The sequence below is a fragment of the Setaria italica genome, chromosome VI, assembly GCF_000263155.2.
Source record: "Setaria italica strain Yugu1 chromosome VI, Setaria_italica_v2.0, whole genome shotgun sequence".
NCBI classification, from domain to species: Eukaryota; Viridiplantae; Streptophyta; class Magnoliopsida; order Poales; family Poaceae; genus Setaria; species Setaria italica.
Window position 1 is genome coordinate 5255439 of NC_028455.1, and position 22204 is coordinate 5277642.

Consider the following 22204-nt stretch of genomic DNA (forward strand, 5'->3'; position numbering starts at 1 on the left):
CACAACAGCTTTTTCAAAAGCCATAGCACAACCAAACACACCTAGTGTGGTTGGAGACACTCGTGTCTCGTAGAGAAGACAACACAACGATTACAAGATGAACCACCAATACATGCATCCCACGTGCGTGCGTGGTTTTCACTTTCCAACCCGTGCATGTAACCTTCGCACATCGATCGAGAACACAGTCAGCTAAAACTCCCGCCGTGTGCTACATGTAATTTGTTCCATGGATCGTCACTTGAGCGCATGGTAAGCTCCGGACCCAGCAATGGCGCCCAGCGGTGGAGCCACCATGTAGACCCAGATCTTGGCGTACGTCCCCGTGGCAATCGCCGGCCCCAGCGTTCTCGCCGGATTCATCGACGCCCCCGTCCACTTCCTGCGTGTGTTCAACCAACAGACATCATCGCAACTTAATTCTAAAAAAAACCTTGAATTACTCGATCAAAAAATGAAGCTAACAATTTGATCATTTTGTTTTCATATAAATCTTTCGACGTACCCGGAGACGAGGGCGCTCATCACCACCGCCGCCCCGGCTCCCACTGCCACCATCTCTTTCACCTGCATCAGAGATCAAACAGCGGCCGGTGTCATGTCAATTTGTCAAGTTTCGAATAATGCTGCAGGATTTTGCACTTAGTACAGTGTACTTACTGCTTTAGGATCGGTGGCGAGGGCGGTGACGACGAAGAGGAAGACGAACGTAGTGGCGAACTCGACGGCGAACGCCTCGGCGCCGCCGATCGTCGGCACGGTGGCGACAGTAGCGCCCATGTTCAGAGGATCGTAGAGCGCTTTGGCGGCGAACGAGGCGGCGGTGGAGCCGAGGAGCTGGGCGGCGACGTAGGGCGCGAGGTGGGGCCGGGGCAGGTGTCCGAACGCGGCCATGGCGGCGCTGACCGCCGGGTTCATGTGGCCCCCGGACACGTGGGCGAGGGACGAGACGAGGACCACTATGGCCATCCCCGCCGCCGCCGCCACGCCTGGCAGGCCCAGCGCGCCGCCGTGCGCCTCGTCTGTGATCAGCGCCGACAGCACCGTGAAGACCAGCAGGAACGTCCCCAGCAGCTCCGCCGCCACCTGGATCACGCGTTCGATTGATCGAAACACATTGGCAAAGGGAATAATCCATCACTCGAGGTAGTAGTGAACTAGTGATCGAGTTCATGGCGTGAGCTTAGTAAGTTACCTTCTTGATGAGAGGAAGCGCCACCCTCTCGGCGAAGCCGGTGGGAGGCGGATGAGGTGATGGCTCGTGTTGTTGTAGTTGGAACCCTAGTGGCAGGATCTTGTTGGACGGGGACCTGTGGGGGATGACGATTGCTATCTTGTCGTCGCTCATGTTCTCCATGGGAGAAGCTGCTGCAGGGATGCTCACTGAGACGTCCATGGAGGCGCTTCTTCTACGGTCCATTAGCGTCTGTCAAACAACTACTTACTCTGTGAGACTGTGACCAAATGACGAGTCCTGTGTGATGCCTCCTGACGCGAGCTAATTCTTCGATGAGGGGAAAGGCAGTGTGGATTTGAAGGTATATATAAAGAGATGCTTTGTGATGGAAGAGACATTCTTTTTGGCTGTCATGAAAGTGATTAGATATGATGTACCTGTCCAAAAGAACAAAAAACAATCAGCTCAGAGTTAAATGAACTCATCATGGCATGGGTGAATCTTAAAATTCACAAATCGCCAAATGGCAGTACGAGATGGCATATTTTACCTGTTCAACGCAAACTGCAGATATACTTTATATCCAGTTCCATAGGTGTCCCCTATCGCCTCATGCCGTCTCCTCTAAAATTTGCCTCTTTTGCTGGACACACATGCATCTTGATTCCTGATGGATGATACATTACTAGTAGAACCTATCATCAGTAGCATGTCAGTCAGCTGGTGTCTTGGAGCTGACACTGCCTGCCTGAAATGTCTGCAAGTGCTGCCATGTAGCCTCAAGTCACTGGCCAGTTAACCAAATGAACTTGCCGGCCGGGATGGTTGCAGCTAGCCAGTGGCAGCTTCAATCATCACATCCAAAGAGTCTTCCTCCCTCGTATATAAGAGGTGCTTGCGTTGCTATCCATATATAATCATTGCTTTGTCTGAAGAAAGCAAGTCTCCCAATGTTCTGAGACAAAAAGAGGCAGGCTTGGGCTTCCAGAAAATCAGATACCTTAGTTGGCCAAGTCAAATTTCGGTGCCTACTGATACCAACTACGCAAGAATTACAGCAGCCAAGGTCTTCGGGGACGGCAGAAATGCCAAGGTCAACTCCTCTATATGTCTTGCTCTTGAGCAGAGGTTGTTTATTTGTGTCCTCAAATTGCAAACACTAGCTGATGCTTTTGCTTGCACAATCTCTCTCTCTATAGTCCAGTTCTGCTTGCAATAAAAAAGTACGTACGAGACGGCAAGGACCAGCATTCTTTTCTGGAAAAGAAAGATCAGAAGAGAATTAACATGTCGTGCCGATATGAACATCTAACAGAGCAAGCTATGTACTGTCATAAACCAGGGATCGGAGTTCAGAGATGATGAATAAACACAGTTGTTGCGAGTTGCTGTTTGACTACTGAAAGTACTCCAGATTTCCAGAAGAGAGCGTTGGCAATTTGTGTACTTACATTGCTCTTAGCAACTTCCTTGCTCCCGCCTTTCAGAAACTCCTTGGAAGGGCCCAACTTTTATGCAGTAACATTGCCCTAACAAAAAAAATTAGTGTTTCTAACATCCAAAAATACATACCACATCGATTTATTGTTTCTGAAACAGGTTAAACATGGAACTTCAAGAATAAATTGTTTCTGAAACAGGTTAATACACATCGATTTTGGAGAAGCAAAGAAACAGAAGAAATGCTCGGAAATTAATAGAATAACCACAAGGAAACTTAGCACATCATTGGTAACCCAAGAAATTTCGAACCCAGCTTTGAGCTTTGAAAGTTTTGATAGTGAGTAGAGAAGAATTTTTATAATATTTTCAACAACAACATAGTGCATATGAGATGAGTAATTAATTTTTATCATCCTCTCAAAAGTAATTTTTACCATCCTCTGAAACGCACGATCTATCCCAAAGGACGAGTTGGATCATTGGATTGACTGTCATTTCATTTACCTTGACTCTCACATGCCAGCAACTCAGAATTCGCAGCAGCGGCAGAGGTGTGTGTCCGGATCAGCGCCATGGTTTCCAAGGAACGCAAGAATGCCAAGGTCAACGCCCCGGCGGGCACGTGCTGTGGGCCGGAAGAAGGGAATGGGGGCGCGAACCAGATGAGGGGAGCGCTGGACGCGCGCGAAGGCAGGCCGTCGGTGGCCGGCGGGCAGCAGCGCCGCCGGGTGCCATTGCCGCCGGCGCCGAAAGCTTTGCGGAACAGCCCCTGGTAGTTGCAAATAGCCCCCTATTTGGATCGCGATTAATAGTCGCGATCCAATTATTTGCAAATGGCCCCGGGGTATTTACAAATAAACCCTAACTTGGATCGCGATGAATAGTCGCGATCCAATTATTTGCAAATTGCCCCCTTATGTTTACAAATGGACTCCTGTCTTGGTACATCTTCCACCGCCGACCGCCGCCGGCGCTGCCGCCGTGCTCCCGGCCGGAATCGGGAAGCTCCGTCATCACTCTCTCATGCCCGAGCATAAGCGCTACGCTTCGTTCCTCTTCGTCTTCCTCAGCAAGGCCGGCCTCCTCCGGCGCTCGCTTCAAGCCTTCAACGGCAGCAACCAAGGATCCGAGACGAGCGAGCGGCCGCGGCTTGAGCTCGCATGGAGGCCGGGAATGTCCGCCGCGGGCCGCAGGTGCCCACTGCATCTCCTCTCGCACGGCGGCAACCCATGCGGCTGCCGGAACGTGTGCGGTAACCACGGCCGCGGTAGCCGTCCCTCTGCTCTGAATGCAGAGATGTGAATCCCAGTCCGGTTCAGAGCTTTGTCAGCACTGTCTGATTATGTGCATAGATCTTCTGACAAAATTCAAGGATAAAACCACGCCTGATCTAGAGGCATCAAGTGGACAAATGACAAGCCATTGGAAATATCTTAGTAACCCTAATTTCATCCAAAATAAACAGCCGCGCGGCATTTGGAGATGAGCAGCCCGAGAGCAACCACTAAGTTTCGTAGCTATTTATCAATTGCATTTGGAGATGTGTGACTCTCCACAGTTCTGTTCATAAAATCCAAGTACAAATCTACGCTGATCTAGAAGCATCAAGTGAACAAAATGATAAACCACTGGAAAACTTGGTAATCCTATTTTCACCAAACTTTTGGAGATGTGCATGCAGCAGGAAAAGCACATCAAAAGTATTGTATAAGGAATTCACTAAAAAATTATCTCCTATTGTAAACCACCAAAACTCTTGATGTTCGTTCTCGCACCACACCAAAATTCTCTCATGCAAGGCGATGCTGGACATCCTGCTTGCGGTAGAGCAATTATCTTCTTTATCAACCCACTTCAAAGAGTTGAACTCCTCGCGGCCGGCGAAACAATCTTGGAGAGAGAGACGATGGTGGAGTTAGAGGGTGTATAGTAGGAGTAGCAGAAGGGAGAAATGATAGAGGAGTGTAGGGTTTGGGGGGCACAGGCCCCATGCATGCTCAGTGCACTCTATCTACCCATAAAGATTTTCACCATATAAATTAAAGGAAATTTTATTTGTTAGTATTTGCGCCTCTCATAGGAGGCCCGACTTGCTAAAATCAGTGAGGATGGTGAGCATGAAAGATTAATGGCTGAAGGAGGCTTTCAGATTTTCGGGGATTCTACATTGGAGGTTTTGGTAGAGTCTTGAACTTGGATTGATTGGATTCCATGTGTAGGAATATGGGATGCAGTGCGTCATCTTTCTACTCCCATTTTGCTCTGCAGAAGTACCTAAATAACACATCATGGTCTTCCAACATATATTTTCTATAAGGATCAACACATTTTGCCGATATGAACAGCAACACAAGAGATCAACTGAGCAAGGTCAGAATATTCCATTCGAGCCACTGATCAGAGATGATGACAACAGCAGACCAATCTTGAACTTCTTCATTTCGTTACTCTTTTAAATGGGCTTTACCGTCTTTCTTTACTTTCAGAACATCCCAGCCTAGATGCTCTTGACTGGACTTATAGACATTTTTTTATCCTAGCCTAGGCTACTACACAAAGATAAAGTCCTAGCCCTTCCACGAAAAGGGGATAAAATTTTATGAACTTTTCTTATTTTCGTTAGGTTCAAGTCGGTTATTCTTCTTCGAGAGGAATCCAAGAGAAACAATTGCAAAGCCGCTAGGTTTGACTTTAGAAACTTTTTATTCACCTGCCTAACCCTTTGCTCCGAGGGACCGTAGAACGGAAAGCGCCTTCTAAACAACTCAGTAGAAGTTGGAAGTGCATGAAATAAGAGATGCGCGTCGAGGATCAACCTTGATATCGAATAACCTTTCAGATCTTTTACATAGTCTTCTCGACAAAGATGGGTCCTTTTTAGCTTGTTCCAGTGGGAAGAGCAAGTCAGCCGTGAAAGCCTTTGGTACTTTAGTAAGGCGAGCAGCCCTTAAACAAAATTAAAGGCGTAGCCATCACCCCATTTTAATATTACAGTTCGATGGGTGATCCTGGGAGTCGCAAACTGGTACTTTTATCCCGGTAGGTATGTTTTATAATAGGCATGTGCAATATCAATGCTTTATCTCGCTGCTTTTGCCTTCCCATTTTCGATGAAGCTTGCGAGTTCTTCTTTCTAGATCGATTGGAGCTTCCTTCTAGGAAAGGTTTCATCCCCGGCGCAGGCCCAACACGCTTTGCGCCAGCGGCTAAGTAATATTATGATTGAAACAGGAATTTATTGACTTTCGTAACCATACTTCCTACAGCTAACACGTGTCCAGTCCAAACAGAGTGAGAACTGCTCAACTTGCTGGCTGGATAATCTTCTCTTAAGGACCTGCAAAACTCCCTAATGTTGATGACAATTTCTTTCTTGTCCGTCTAGCTATTCAGGAAAGGAAGGGACGAGCTTATTTCGTGATTGGCTAGTAGATCCTCATTTCTTCTTTGCAAAGCCACACCAACCATGAATGGTTGAATCGTCGAGTAGTAAGTATGTTCCCATTTCCTCGCTGACCCATCATGCGAAAGCTCAAAGTGATGCCCTGGCACAATGAGTTGAACTTGCAAGGACTGACACGATCAGTATTGGAAATGAATGGAGGAGTGGTCAAACTAAGCTTCCTCATATCCTAACCCATTGATTCAAAGGAATGCTCTAGAGGGGGCCCTTTTCCACTATATTCGTGAAGGGAGGGATAGGGGAAAGGGGCCGGGCCTATCATATAAATAGGGTTGTCCTGGAGAGTAAGCGTAGGCAACCAAACAAAAAAGGCTACAAAAGTAGAGCTGCCATGCTCTTGAATTCGCTCGCATTCTCTCGAAGATTGATCATTGGAAAAAGAAGCCGTACGAAAACTTAAGGAATCTTTAGATTTGGCGCTTGCCCCTTCGCGTCGACAAGAAAACTGTGGACGACAAATCGACTTCCTTTTGCACCAGTTCCATTTGATTTTATAAAACAATAAAAGAACTGAAGCAATTGTTCAGTAACCATCGATTTACAAATTTTATTAACCACAGAATTTAGTGAGCGGCGTCAAATCCTTCTGTTTTTCAACACCTGATGGTAGCCACACAGGACATTGTGGGTGGAAGGTCTGAGCAGCTCATTCATTCTTGGAGGGGGAGGGGCGGGGGAGCGAGCCCATATAAAATGGCTGGAGCCAAATCGTGCCTCACACCTATAATACATGGTGGCGAGCTCGAAAAAGATAAACAAAACAGATATTTTGAAGGGGGCATCCCATCCGTCCTCTTCCTCCAGCAGGCCCAATGCTAATATTCTCAAATGCCTTAACCGACCATTTTTATACGATTTTCTGACTGTCCAACTAAGTAGAATTAAAAGGGCACATCTTCTCCAGAGTCTCAAAAATGGACGCCGGAGTTGGCTGCTGGCACAACAGGAAGATATTTCAAGCTTTGGATAGGCTGAGAAAGCCTTCAAACTATCACCAAGAAAAATAAATCTGTCTCCCGAGCACCGGTTTTCACTTCGTGTAGCAGCTTCTTCTTCTGTCTACTCAAACACTTCATCCATGAGAACCAAGTTTTGTGCAGCCTTTTTGTTATTCAGGGCGCTGCGAAGCGCTCAGCGTGGAGATACTTCTGGAAACCAAACCTTGTTATTTAGGGGTGATATAATCCACTGCTCGCCTGACTTGGCCCCTGACAGGATAGACGAGGAATCACTCTTGATCTGATTTATTGGCAGGAGGGACGAGTTATTTTACACAATGAATTTACAAGCAGATGAGTTTGTAATCATTTGATTATAAGTGCCAGTAGTACTTATAATCAAATGGCTTGGTCGAGCAGAGCCATTAAACTAGAAAAGTATTAGCACTGGTAGACTGGTCCAAGGAAAGTCTAGGTTGGTGCTCCATCTCGGTTATTATTGAATAAATACAGCTGTTAAGAGCTCTCATTTGATAACTGAACACTACCTGCGTGTTGACATTGTTATCATACTTAGGCCCCGTTTGGAGAGGGGGTGCTAAACTTTAGCACCCCACTTTTTAACACCTTTTAGCACTTGGGCTCCCAAACAGGGGTGCTAAAAGGGGTGTGCTAAAGTTTAGCACCTCCATTTTCTTTAGCACACCCAAGGGGTGCTAAAAGGTGCTAATGGGTGCTAAAAGTGGTCCCAAGCTCATTTTTTCCCCTGCTGCCCCCCTCTCTCTCCTCTCCACTTTTTCCCAAGCCAGTCATAAATGAGGGCAATGTAGTCATTTCTCACCCAATGTGCTAAACTTTAGCACTGTATCCAAACAACCCCAAGTGCTAAACTTTAGCACCCTCAAATGGAGTGCTAAAGTTTAACACTGTGCTAAAGTTTAGCATTGTGTATCCAAACGGAGCCTTACATTGTTCTAGCATTCTAATCCTTCTCTGCCGTATTTTTTCCCGCCTTTCCAAAACCCATGATTCGGTCTTTCAAACAAAGACCCCATGAATTCAGCACCTGCGCTGCTGTAAATTTGGAGGCAGCTTGGTTTCGACAACAGCAGCTGCGGCGCATGTTGTGCACACGATAACAAAGCAAAATAAGAGCCTCAATAACAGAATTCCTTTGGGCATCAGTGATCAAAACAGTAGAGTTCAGCGTTGCCATCCAGTTTAATCCATTTCTAGTGAGGTTTGGTAGCTTGCCTTTGAGAGGAAGAGCAGAAGCACGGCATGGATCCAGCTGCAGTTACAGTCCCTCCAGTGCAGTCAAGTGAGAGCAACAAGATTTCCATCATCATTTCCCCAAGGGCTGCAAGCTCCAAGGTCATGCCATTGTAGTTGATCAATGCTGGCAGTATCAGCTCACATCCTGATGCTAATCCTGCTGAATCCTTTGATGCACATGCAACTCATTATCACCGATGGAATCAAGGCTTATCAAAGATGAAAGCAGTTCCTCTTATCAAGAAGGTAAAATTACAAAACCTTACCACTTTAGCAGATAATTAACTCTCAGTTTTCTTCAGATGTAATCCTGACCTTGATGGGCTATTGTTCTTGCAGGTGATTGCGGAGTTTCTTGGCACATTCATATTAAACATCACCGTGCTTTCCACCATAATCATGAATGAGCAGCATGACGGAGTTGAGAGCCTACTTGGCATTGCAACATCTGCCGGTTTAGCTGTCACGATTCTCGTGCTGTCCCTCATCCACATATCTGGCTGCCATCTGAAACCGGCAGTCAGCATCGCCATGTCTGCTTTTGGCCACCTCCCACTTGCTCACCTTCTTCCTTACATGACTGCACAAATTCTTGGCTCCATCACCGCTTCCTTCACTGTCAAGGGGATCTACCATCCGGTGAACCCTGGGATCGCCACCGTGCCCAAGTTTGGGACTGTCGAAGCGTTCTTTTTTTTTTTTGAAACGAGCTGGCAGGAGAGCTGCCGCTATATTAAAAAAGGGGAGTGCCCGAAGGCGAAACAATTTAGAAAAATTACATGCTGCGCACTGCGAGCTTAGCTCACTGGCAGAAGGTAAACTGAAAAAACGCCCTTATATACACTCAACTGCGCCTTGCGGCGTCCAAAAACCGGTCGAGGTGCACAGCACCGGCCGATACCCACGTAGTTGCCTCGTCCCTTATGCGAGCTACTAAACGGGGAAAGGATTGCTCCTGTCGATGGAAAACTCGCGCGTTGCGCTCTTTCCAAACTTCCCACAAAACTAAGATGATGAGAGATCTGAATCCTCTTTTGTCAGCGACCTGCGCGCCTGCTAAAGCCGTCCACCAGTCATGCAGAGTGTCATGTGGAGCCCAACGTTCTGGTTCAATGGCCGGGCACCTCGTCCACTCGCTTAGTTGAGCCCAGACATTCCTTGTGTAATTGCATGCGGTGAACATGTGGAGCCCCGTCTCCTGAGTTGCTTCGCAGAGAACACAATTTGGGTTGCACGGCCAACCCCGTCTTTGCTGTCGAAGCGTTCTTACTTTATCATGATATTTGTACTTTTGTTGCTCATCACCGCACTTGCAACTGATCCCCATTTGCGCCCCTTTTTCAATTGCACGATATTCTCATCACTGTTTTCAGGTGAAAGAGTTGATAGCAGTGGCAGTTGGGGCAGAAGTAATGATGAACGCTCTTGTCGCAGGGTATGTACAGATAACAGATGGAATGACTCAGAAACACTTTTCATAAGGAGCTGTCTTGTGGGCCTAAACTTGAGATTTTTTTGAAAAATATATTGCCTTTTTTTTTATCTTATGAGCATGCCATCAACAGGAGCATCGATGATGAATCCTGCACGCAGCATTGGTCCAGCAATAACCACTGGGAGATACACTCAGATTTGGATGTATATGGTGGCAACCCCTCTGGGTGCTATAGCTGGAACTGGGGCTTGTGTTGCAATTAAGCTCTACTTCCTCCGTCCCAAATTACAGGTCGTTTTGATTTTTTTAGATTCATAAATCTTGTTATGCACTTAGATATACCTTATATCTAGATGCATAATAATATCTATGCATCTAAAAAAGCTAAAACGACTTATAATTTGGAACGGAGGGAGTAGTTACCAATAGGTAAGAAATTTTAATGAATGTTAATCTTAACAATAAGAAGTCCTCTGTCTCTGCATCTGCATAAGAATAAGAAGTCCTGTGTGACTGCATAGGTTTTTGCAGGGGACATGTGTTTCCAGGACCATTCTGATACTACCTGAATATAAATACATGACAATTATTCTGACTCTATGGTCAAGTGGCAAGTTGGATTATGACTCTCGGCTTCGTAGGAGTCGTTGAAGTGTGGATGCATTGTACAATGTTAATTGCATCATTTGTACAGTTCATTGCCCCCCTTCTCTTATCGGTTTCTTCCAGATGTACATAATGTAACATCTTTGAGCTCTATGTTGATGCTCGTTTATTCTCCTAATCTCCTTCAAGAATCTGTCAGGGATCCTAAAAACGGGAAAAAATTGTGTCTGACATGTATTGTCCAAATTCAGATAGTTTTATTCTGCAAGAACTACTAGGTAAAAAGCTGGGTTTCCAAAAAAAGAAAAACTTGGTAAAAAGCTGAACTTTTGAGCAGTAAATTATACTACAATTACAGATCAAGCTTATATTCAAGAAATTTAGGCACATCACACGTACACATGGGCCGTTAAATGAGCCGTGACCACAGACCCACCACCATACAGACAGGGGTTCAGAAAAAAAAACAGCCTGCTTCACGAGCTGCAAGCCCACATAGGCCTGCATCTCTCGTGGGCCATCATTTTGCAGCCCGGACGGGATTCTAGCTGTCAGCTGGTCAACGACGTGTCAAAGCTACTAATTTTATAGCGAAAATGATAGAACTTTTAGTGTAAGCCAAAGCTATGGTAATAGTTGGTGGCAGGATAATTTTTTATGATTCTTCTTTGCGCTCCCTGCAGGTGCAAGAACAGTTCATCCACCGATCGCTCTCGCCTCTCGGTGCTGATAAGGCACGTCACTAGCACACGACACAACGACGAATTGCTAGTGAAAATTCAGTGGCCGTCTAACTTTCAAAATAACAGTGACAGCCTGAAGAAAGATAAGCCGTCACTGTGTACGTGCTAGACGGCCTGAGCAAAGGTCGCTGGTGGAGACCGAGTAGCACTGTAGCAGCATGTCTACTCGTACGTGCTAGTGGCCACACGGATTAAGATTAACCGAGTAGCGTTGCCTGTGATTTCCACTTGTCTTGTGGCTTGATATTGGAAACATTTTAACGATGCGCAGAAAAAGATATTGGAAACATTTTGAAATAAGAAACCGGACAGCTCACCGGCCGATGACTATTCGCCTGGGATCGCCGTTGTTCATTCGCTTCATCGGCAACGGTGGGTTTTTCTCGCTCTCTCCCCGTCACGGAACGCGACGGATACCGATGGCTCCGGCTTTGACGACCTCCGGCCATGTCGCGGTCGATTCATCCATGCCATCAAGGTCATCAGCACCGTGCAGGTTGAGCTGTACTGCCCGGCCGGATTATCATATCATTAGTCGCCATGCGCGGATCGATCCATCATTAGGATCATGCATTTTATTCTTCACCGGTTGTACTATGGCTACTGGAGACAGTGGTGTGTTTGTTTGCATGCACCACTTGATGTATGCATAGATGATCCTCGATGGTGAGGGTTCAACCAATTTAATTATACCATATGGTTCACTCCTATTAGTAGAATAATGTTTTTTAGAGAAATAGGAGGGGCACGCCACTACTGATTAATTAATTAAAAATAAAATAAAGAAAGGGTGCACAAAGTCTCCAGATTCTAAAACAAAGCGGGAGAAAACAAACAAGGAGATCTAATTTAAATTACAGGGCCTGCAACCAGGATTCCATGTCTTGAAGCGAGTTAGGCTTTGCTCTAAGAAGTACCAAGGAGAATTCAACAACAAATTTCCTTTTGCAGGCTATAATAGTTGGGTCAACGTTGTTAAAGATCCAATCATTTCTTGTTATCCAGATACTCCAGGTCATAAGGATAATGATCATAAAGAAAGGAACTCCCAGTTGCTGTTTAATTTGCTTGAAGATCCATAGAATTGGCCTTGTAGTTACAACCGAGATGCCAATGGACTGCCAGCAAGCCTTGGTGAAATTGCATCTAAGGAACAAGTGAGCTACTATTTCTAGTCTTTGGATGATGCAGAGATCACAAGTATAAGAATCAAGAACCATTCTCTTTCGTCTTAGCAGAGCCAGAAGAAGAATTTGTGTTTCATCTGGCACTTCGATTTTCAGAGCTATTTGAAGATTGGATGGACTTGTCTGTGACCAATTAAACTTTTATAAGCTTTGTCAGCAGAAAAGGAGGCATTACCTCGAATATAACTCCATTCATCCTTCCTCCTTGCTGTTGGATGGAGCCAATTATGTTCTGTAACTCTTGATATTGGGAATAAGCTTGTATGGATAGTAGGAGGTGGAAGTTTTGGGGGAAATCATGAAGGCTAACAACATTGTGATATGTGATCCTGGGATTTTAAGCAAATGAAAATAGCTCTTGAAACCTTTGCATAGGGACTTGACCATTCCATAGATCTTGCCAAAAAAGGATTATTGATCCCTCTTGTACTGATCCTGATGCTATGCCTTTGAAATTGTCAAGAAGTTTCACAATGTTCCTCCACCAGAAGGACCCTTTCTTCTAGTATCCTGGCAAATGACCATTGGCATAGTAGTTGTCCCAGACTAAGTGTACCCAAGGGATATCAGCCCTTGAGTAGAACATGTGCAGGAATTGCAACAAAAGAGCATCTTTATGAGTTGAAATGTTAATTACTTCCGATCCCACTTCCTTTTTAGGAAGGCATACCATTGGCGTTGCCTTTGGTGGCTACTTAGCATTGATGTCTTAACCTCTCCATAGGTGGTGCTTGCGGTATTTGTCAAACTGCTTAATCACACCTTTGTGAAGTTTCATGGTGCAGCAGACAAAGACTAAGGATGATGAGAATACTGAATTAACCATCTCAAATTTGCTAGCTGGAGATAGGAAGGCAGAGGTGCAGATGAGTCTTCTTTCAATCTTCTGGACCAGGGGTAAAAAGTCTTCTATTTTGAGCTTTGTGGTTCCAAGGAGTAAACCTAAATAGGTAAAAGGTAAGCTTCCTTTCTGACAGCCAAACTGTTGGCGAGTATCTCTATTTTCTCATTGGATAGATTGATTGGAACTATCACTGTTTCGCTAAAGTTCACTTTTAGGCCAGTTGATTCAGCAAAAGAGTTTAACAGATTTTTAAGGACTAAGAGTTACTGGGGACATGCTTCCATAATGATTAATGTGTCGTCTGCATATTGCACAATTGGGAAATTAGTTCTAGCTCTCATGGGGAGTGGTAAGTTGAGTAATCCATCATTCTTTGCTTTATTGACTATTGACTGATGGAGACTAGCTGTTAGAACAAACATGAGAGGTGATAAGGGATCACCTTGTCTCAGTCCTCTCTTGCAATGAATTGTTTTCCCGACACACCATTAACAGAACATATGAAGTTCCAGTTGAAAGGATGTCTCTGATCCACCCAACCCACTTATCTCCAAAGCCTTTACTGGCCAAAACTTCGAGGATTGCTTGGTGCTCTATTTTGTCAAAGGTCTTTTCAAAATCTATTTTCAAAATGATCATTTCCTTCTTGGAACTTTTGCAGAGGTGCAAATACTCAAAAGCCCAGGCTGAGCAGTCATGGATGGTTCTGGTTTTGATGAAGCCATATAGATTCTTGTGAATTAATCTTCTAATTATAGCTTGAAGCCTTTCTGCTATGAGCTTAGTGATGAGTTTTATGGACGAGTTTAACGGAGAAATGGGCTTGAAATCCCCAGCTAAAATTGAACAGTCTACCTTAGGAACCAAGGTGATGAAAGACCCATTTCTACTTTTGAGGCAGATGTTTACTTCAAAAAACCGCTCACATAGATCATAAAATTCTTGAGCAATTAAGGGCCAGAATTTTTTAAGGAACTCACCATTAAATCCATCAGGACCAAGGGATTTATGGTTAGGCAGATCAACAATGATGTTATCAATTTCCTCCTTAGAGAAGGGGATTTCCAGCCAATCTAAATCAGTGACAGGGTCCAGGAGGGAACCTAAATCAAGAAACATCTGGGAGTACTCAGAGGTTCCAAGTCTCTCTTTAAAAGCATTCCAAAGTAGTTGAGCTTTAGTCTCATGATCATAGTGTTCCTGTCCAGAATCATCCCTTAACATAGTTATCGTATTCTTTCTATGCTTAATGGAGGTATTTGCATGAAAGAATTTAGTGCATTCATCTCCAAATTTGACCCATTTCACTGTTCCCTTTTGCTTTCAATAGATCCTTTGCTGATATAGAAGAGACTATAATTGGCCTTGGATGATTGATCTGAAGTTCCATTCCTCCAGACTAAGGTCTCTACTTTCCTCCAATGTATCCAGAAAGGCAATTACCTCCGTGCAGTTTTGTATAGTTTTGGCTAGGTTTGGGAGCTAGTTCTTCCATACTTTGAAAGCTCTTCTCAAATTTTTGAACTTGGCACTAATTTTTATAGTTTTGTTAGAATTAGTGACAGGGATGTTCCAACCATGGTTCAGTACAGCCTGGAAGTTTTCATGTTCTAGCCAGTAATTTTCGAATCTAAATAACTGTGGTCTTGGAATACTTGTGGTGGCAGATATGAGACATGAGGTGTGATCAGTTATATCCCTAGAGAGAGTAGAGACCACAATATTAGGTATGATGGTAGTCCAAGCATTTGAGGTGAAGAACCAATCTAGCATTTCTAGGAGGGGAGTTGACTACTTGTTTGTCCAAGTATATTTGCATCCTTTTAGAGGTAGTTCCACTTAGCAGCTTCATTGAAAGCAAACATTTCCTGTAAATTCCCTCCCGGATTGTTTCTATTTTCAGGTGATTAGATCAGGTTGAAATCCCCAACAATTAACCATTTTATATCTTTCGCCATTTCTATCTCTTTAAACCAATTCAGGAATTCTACTTTTCCTTCAGGGGTGCAAGGTGCATATATGTTGGTTAGGATCCAGATTTCACTTGAGAGCTTGCACTAAAATTCAACAGATTGTGCAAAAGCATTCTGGAAGATTATATTGCCATAGAACTTTGAACCATTCCATACAATGAGGCTTCCACCAGAGGCACCAGCGGAGGGCAGGAATTCAGAATTATCTAGTTGAGGAGGACAAAAATGTTTAAGGTATTGCGCACCAAAGAATTCTGTTTTTGTTTCCTGCAGGCAAACAATATCACACTTGGATTCTGCAATTTTACTTTTAATAGCATCCCACTTCTCTTTAGAGTTGATTCCTCTGATATTCCAACTTAAGATCAGCCAGGCTCTTTTAGGATATGATCTATTCATTTCAGAAGCAAGTCAAGAGAGCTGTCTAGATTCCTACAAGCACAGCTTGCCAGAACAAGCCAAATAGGGACACAAGCATCATATAAAGGAGGACATATTCCAATACTATTGCTAGCATAAAATGAGTTCACCATCAGAGCCCAAGGAATCCAACTAGAGAGAAACCATAAAGGGCAGCATAGGAAGGAGAAACCAGAGGTTGTTCTTAGACAACCAGTAAAGTAAAGGCAGACAGAGCTGCAATTGGATCTAAAAAGGAACAAAAGCTATCCCAGCCTAAGATGAAGGTTGCCAAAAAGGAAGGAGCTTGATCATCTCCTTAGTTCTTGGACTTCTTCCTTGGTTCATCATGATCTTGATCTACTTTCTTCTTCTTCCCCTTCTCCAGCTTGCTTGAGGTAGTCTTGCTAGAGGTTGCTTTCTTGGGGGTCTTTTTCTCTCCTACAGCCTTTCCAGTCTTCAATTTGGAATGCAGAGTATCATCAGACAGAGTCCTTGGGGCAATCATGCATGCAGACTCTCTAATTTTCTTGATTTCCTATAAAGAGAGGCATGGTGGTGAAGTCGAGCAAGCAAAGCAATCCTTCTTGGTGCAGCTGTCTTGTTTGAAACCATTATTTCTCACCCTCAGCCTTAAACTTCTCATGTTACTGGTTTCCACCAGTGGATCAAAACTACCCACTGAATCAGAAGGGGTGTTGGGAGTAGCAGTGATAGGAGGCCTATTCTCATTCTGCTCATTATTTTCATTCATAGGGAAATAGAATCTAGGATCTGTATTTTCAAGGCAGGAAGCTGGAATGGCAAAGGGCATCATCGACCCCCCATCATTACAGGTGAGCATAAGCTTCCATGCTTTGGAGGAAAGGAAAGATTTTCTCATTCAAAATTTCCAGGAGACAGCAGCATCACTATGAAGAAAGAGGCCCAATCTTTTGGAATTTCTACCACATGTTCAGGACAGCCAATAGGGGAAAAGAACTTGGCCTAGAGTCTATATAAGTCTGGATGAGACTTGCTGGGCTATACCATTTTCCTAAAAAAATCATTGAGTCCTGGGTCCAGAGCAGGTTGGCCCAAAATCCTAGAGAGACCCACATTTATGTTCATATTTAGGTTGACTACTGGTTCATTTTGAGGCTCTTGCATACGCCCTTCTTCCTGAGCAATATGTAGAGGTACTAGTTGGTGATTCATGATCTCTGGAACTGCTATGTGGGCCTCCTGTGCTAGGCCCTCTAGCTGAACTTTAGGAGCAATTAAATTAGGGACAGGAGCCTGCAGATCAAGCACTAACTCTTCTTCCTGAGCAATGTGTAGGGGTGCTAGTTGGCGATTTATTATCTCATGACCTACTATATGGGCATCCTGTACCAGATCCTCCAGCTATACTTCAGGAGCACAAAATTAGGAGCAGGAGCCTATAAACCAACTACAATCTCTGGCATAGGGTCTTCAGCAGGTTGTTCTTGTGTAGGTAGGGTAAATGGTGATCCGGCATTATTCATAGGAGCTTCCATATTAACTGATGAGGAATTGGCAGAGGATCCTTATTACAGGGAGAAGATGACTTGAGGATTGTCTTCTATAGGCAGCTCTTGAACATTCTCTTGCTCAATTTCCAAGTCATTAGGTATGATCTCCTCCTGTTGGGGATTGTTGTCATTGTTGTCTAGTACCATTAGATCAACATTCAGGTTAGGGATGTTATTCTAATGCAAATCATTAACAGGTGCAGGATCTAGTGGTTGAGGCTGGGGCCATCTTTAGGGGGACCATGTTGAAGACCAGGTTGCCCAAGCCCCAAACCTGGGAAGTTGAAATTGTCCTGTGGTCCTCCAGGAGGAATGTCCTCATCCTGTAGCAAACCACCCATTATGTGCTGCTGAAGTATTTCACACTGGACAGTTAGGGACACTTCCTCAAAATCATCTCCTTCAGAGATAACAATGTAGTGTGGTATATCCACCAAATCTGTGACTCTAGCCTTGATGATAATTCTAGCCAGCACATTATCTATTTCCCAAAAGACTTGATGGTATCCCCAATTTACTCATTTGAACAGTAATCCAGGGGATAACCAATAAGCATCAACCAGCACTCTCTTTTGAAATTGACTCTCCTCGCATTGGCACCTCTATTGTGATTGACAAAATCAAATCTCAGACCATGGTGCATATGAGGGCTATGGAAAACTAGACCATCTCTATCTGAAATCCTTGCTAGCCTAACATAAGCCTGACCACGACTGAAAGGACATCTCTGAATGTCTCTAACTTGCAGCCCATACTGATCAACTAGCAGGTCAAGAATAGAGTTTCTGAGCTCAACAAAGGGAATCTCACCCGGGGGAAGATGAGAAACCGTGATGATGAGGTCTTCATTGCTTCGACCTTGGCGTCACCATCCGAATGAAGGGTTCCCTTCCTTCCACCAGAACGTGTGAGAAGCCTGGCAGCATCATAGGTGCAGGATCAATGTCAAGGAACACCATTTTCGCTGTTGAGGAACAAGGTTCCCCGGCGATCACCTCAACTGTATCACTGGTGTTTCCTTCGTGAGCGTGGTTTTCTTGCTCTAGCTAGGGGGTCGAGGAAGGCAAAGCCTAAAACCACTTGACCAAATTCTTGGAGAGAGGAGAAACGTGGTGGCCCACTTGAGCTGGGTCCATCCGTCAGCGAGCCCTTTGCCTTAAACCAAGAAACCCAACAATTTTCTTTCCAATTATGTGTATTAACTTCCGATGAAAAGGAGCTAGTGAAAGAATGATGTGACACTCTAGAGTTACCTTGATGACTATGTAACTGTGGGCATGCCTTCATAATATGAGCTTCACGCTTGCATTGCCAACATTTAGTCTGATTACTACATGAAAACCGAGTGTGGTTGAAAGATAAACACCTTTTGCAGTAAATGTGACCACCTGCAACAGTATTGGGCTGCGAGAAAAGTAGGCATTTTGACCTTGTAGTCGGGATGGCCTGTTGAGAGTTTGAATTTCGAAAAATTCATGTTGCATTCTTGGGAGGAAAGTTTAGACGATCAAACACCGATTTTCGTGGAAATACCAATCTCTGGAAGACCGAAGTTTTGAAACAAAAGGGATTTTCGATGAACTATGATGAAGCCCAGATGAAGTACCCGAACTAGATGAAGAACCAAATCCACTATTGGGAGAGGCCCCTAAAGGCGTAGCATTCGCTCCAGAGAGAGGGCATTTGTTCAACCGTACCACATTTGCATAGGAAAGATTTGCCCTTTTGGAGTTCTTAGCACCAACACGATTCCAATCGAAAGAAGGACCAAAATCCACTTTGGTAAAAGCCAGAGCATTTTGAAAGCTAGAGTCAGTGTAGATATGGAAGGAGAATCTGAACAAGTCGCAGGCAAAAGAGCGCAAACGAAGAACAAGAAGACCCACTTACTTACAGGAGACAGCAAAACAAAAAATGTACTCATCGAGCTGGTGCACAAGAAAGTTTTTGGGAGTACCTCCAAGCATAGAATGGAGGCAAAGTTCAACTGCTTCCTCAGAAATCCTAAATCTAAAATGACTGAACGAAGCCAACAGAAAAAATTCCTTGGTATTTGGGGTTATATCGTAACTTACAGAGACGTGGTAGAGATCCCAAACTCTGGAACTGAAATCCATACCAAGGCAAATATCTAGAGAAGAGAGGTCTATGGCCGGAGGGAGCAGAGTTAAGCATAAATATGGTAAGGTGGAGGTAGAGCTCAAGAGGGCTCCAAGGGAGGTTCGACAGGGGTGGAGAGTGCTCTCATTTGGCTCTCTCTTTTCATGGGACTCGGTTAGGATTTTGCCCAATCTCCAAGGTCTTGATGGACGGAGGAAGATTGACAACTTCTGACAAGTCATGCCAAGCCCCTATTTCCAGCAATTCTAGGCATGGAAGGAAGGGATGGCTGGCTGATGATGACAGCTTCAGTACAGCTGTAGACGCCCTGGCCTCACTACTAGACATTGGAATTAATGATGGCTTATCCTCCTGCTGACTGAATATGATCAGAATAATGTATTGAGTGGGATGGCTTCATTCTGGATGGGTTGGTATAATTCACCCAACCAAACAAAATGATCATTATTATTTTGAACCATTCCATACATGATCCAAATCATACAAGCAACCAAACACACCCTAAGTGTCGTCTAAGTCTGCTCGGCAGGCAGTCGGCACATCTAGTAATGCTTCTTTCTCTGACAATGAAGGAGACCGCAGTGCAGAGGATGTTGAAGCCTGAAGAAAGGCTCAATTGTGAATTCGAGTTGGACGTATAGAGTAGATCATCGCCTGCCTAATCTTTCACCTTTGGGTTAACGACTGTGGCATAACATATCATTAAATGCTTGCACCTTCAGTTTAGACCTTGTAAGACAGGAAGAGAACTGGGAGCCAGTGGCATGATTTAGCAATGCAGCAATCTTAGTGAAATAAATGAGAGGTGATTTAGTTGTAATAGTCAATTTACAGTTCCGTTATCATGTACTCCTCCCTCCCTCCTTCCTCCATGCAGCTCCAAGCCTTGAGGGAGTGTGCGTGGAGGGGGGCCTAAGAACCTCCCCTATATACCCCACTAGATTCACCCCAAGCAATTTCAAGCTAGGTGACAAGTTCCAAAAATCCATGGACAAAGTTTGTTGAGCTCTGCACTCGACCAATAGCAAGCGATAGGTACACCTTGGTGCAACTTTTATTCATCAAGTTGGAAAATAAAGGCCCCCTCTTCTTGATCAAGTATACATAAGGATCCGGAAGGATTAATTTACTTGTAGGGACGTGATCTAATCATCTTTCATCTATTTTTTGATTCCCTTGAGATTGAAAACACCGTCCATAATCATAGTAGATTTAATATTGTCACAATATAACTAACGCCACCACATGGAGCAGCTCGTGACCTCTATGCTTCTTCTTCGTCGCCCCAACCAAAATGTCACCTCCGCCATGGGCCTATCGCTATATGTCATCCTCGCTGACAGTGGCTCTCCTCTCATATATTATGAAGACGATGGATTATAAGGGACACCAACTTTATCTATCGTATATGGCTAATGGAGCACAAAATGCAATGGTAATGACACAAATTACAGCAGGTGGCCTATAGCTAGCAGCACATTATGACATATAAAGAAAAAAGTTGACCGATAGATGATAGATGGAGAATCAACATCTGGCGCATCCAGTGTTAGTGCTTAGTGGTGTGGGAACGCCTGTGTGTGCCCAAGGAACAAGGCGGTCCTAGCGTTAAAGACTTGGGGATCCTCAACTAAGAGCAAGTACATTGGTGCTGTCTCATGCATTAACACGTAATTTTGAGTCGATTTAGGAGACAAACACTACAATAGTTTATGTTTTTGGTTGTCTTATAATAATCTAAAATCTCTTGATTTGTGGATGTAATAAAGAAATATTGTGAGTTACATGGCAACCATAACTCGCACAATGGTAGAGTAGTGGTCTCATAATCCTAAAATTTAGCCTATGAGGTGATTGTTTCACGAAACGACAATTTCTTTATCTCTCCTTACTCTCTCTTTTCCACATCAGCAAAAATTCTATATGGCACTGCATGAGACGACATATAAGACCGCTGACATGTAGCAATGTACTTGCCTTAATGCCTGCTGCTGAAGCTCTTGCACCGATTGCACCACCCCGGTACCTCCGCCTGGGCGCTTTGGCTCAACGGACACATATCACTGGCTACTCTTGCTGCGCGCATCCAGGGGGCGCACTTCGACGACCAGAAGAAGATGCTACTTGTCTATCGCGCCATAATGACCTCCACGGTTGGGAATAGACATTCCACCTCATTCTGGTTCGATAACTGGCTGTAGGTTGGGCAGCTCGCAGACACTATGCCCGCTCTTCACAGTCACTCCACCAAACCGAACGCCTCGGTGGCCGAGGTTCTGGGCATGCCACTGCATGACCACTTCGTGTCGCGGCTATCACGAGTAGCGTAGGATGAGCTCAGTGCCCAGCAGGAGTTATTGGATGATGTTGAGCTCTCAGCTGGCCGGGACACTTGACACTGCACGCTGGCGGCAAGCGATAGCATCCTGCGCGCTGGCCCGGTCTACAAAGCCACCATGGCAGCCCGCGTGCACGACAATTGCACCTTCTACAAGTTTGTCTGGCTCAATCACGCCCCTCCCTCATGTTCGATTCTTTGGCTAGCTGCTGGTGCAAGGGCAAATCCACTACAAGATGAACCTCCTCCTCAAGAACATAATTGACAATGACAATTGCGAGCTCTGCAGCTCCAGCGCTGAGTCACCCGACCACATGGCCATGCACTGCCCCTTCGCCGCCCCATTCTGGGGGCACCTCGGCGTCAGCATCCCGTCCTAGGTAATGGGGCAAACCTTTGGGACATCCCCAGACCACTGCACATCCCGATGATGGCATTCTCCAGCTACCTCCTCCTCTGTGTATGGCAACTCTGGAAGCACAGGAACGACATGGTCTTCAGCAGGCTCATTCCATCCCTCGCTCGCCTTCTTGCCACCTGCAAAGATGAAGCCAAACTCTAGCCTGCCGGCTACCGTTACTGGTGCCTGGTATCACTCCTTTCTTTTCAATATGTAACCATTAGGGAATCAAACTCCCGCTTTGTAAAATTGCCGAACTCCTTGTTTTATTGAGCTTGCAACGTTGAATGAAAAAGGTGGGGATTCTCTCCCCCTGTTACACTAAAA

The 22204-nt window shown here is 44.8% G+C and overlaps 2 protein-coding genes across 2 annotated transcripts; one reads left to right on the forward strand and one right to left on the reverse strand.

Annotated features, from left to right (window-relative positions):
- Positions 1-237: 237 nt before the first annotated feature.
- LOC101753859 (aquaporin NIP3-2) lies at positions 238-1408 on the reverse strand. The gene is made up of 4 exons (XM_004974384.3): positions 1196-1408; positions 661-1086; positions 506-567; positions 238-382 (listed from the first exon to the last, which is right to left on the reverse strand). Exons 1-4 carry the CDS (start codon positions 1394-1396, stop codon positions 238-240), a joined length of 834 nt encoding a protein of 277 aa, XP_004974441.2. The 5' UTR covers positions 1397-1408.
- Positions 1409-8515: 7107 nt separating this feature from the next.
- Positions 8516-21857, forward strand: LOC101754256 (aquaporin NIP3-3). The gene is made up of 6 exons (XM_022827717.1): positions 8516-8542; positions 8636-8991; positions 9563-9622; positions 9666-9731; positions 9848-10008; positions 21697-21857. The coding sequence occupies exons 1-6, from the start codon at positions 8516-8518 to the stop codon at positions 21855-21857; spliced, it is 831 nt and encodes a 276-aa protein (XP_022683452.1).
- The last annotated feature ends 347 nt before the right edge of the window (positions 21858-22204 follow it).

What these genes read in the sequence shown, in the direction of transcription:
- LOC101754256 (XM_022827717.1), top strand. Translation starts at nt 8,516, where the DNA reads ATGAAAGCAGTTCCTCTTATCAAGAAG. An exon ending in CAGTTCCTCTTATCAAGAAG is followed by an intron (nt 8,543 to 8,635) that starts GTAAAATTACAA and finishes TTGTTCTTGCAG; the next exon opens with GTGATTGCGGAGTTTCTTGG. An exon ending in AATTAAGCTCTACTTCCTCC is followed by an intron (nt 10,009 to 21,696) that starts GTCCCAAATTAC and finishes TGCTGGTGCAAG; the next exon opens with GGCAAATCCACTACAAGATG.
- LOC101753859 (XM_004974384.3), bottom strand. Translation starts at nt 1,396, where the DNA reads ATGGACGTCTCAGTGAGCATCCCTGCAGCAGCTTCTCCCATGGAGAAC. An exon ending in CGCTTCCTCTCATCAAGAAG is followed by an intron (nt 1,087 to 1,195) that starts GTAACTTACTAA and finishes CGCGTGATCCAG; the next exon opens with GTGGCGGCGGAGCTGCTGGG. An exon ending in ATGAGCGCCCTCGTCTCCGG is followed by an intron (nt 383 to 505) that starts GTACGTCGAAAG and finishes GAACACACGCAG; the next exon opens with GAAGTGGACGGGGGCGTCGA.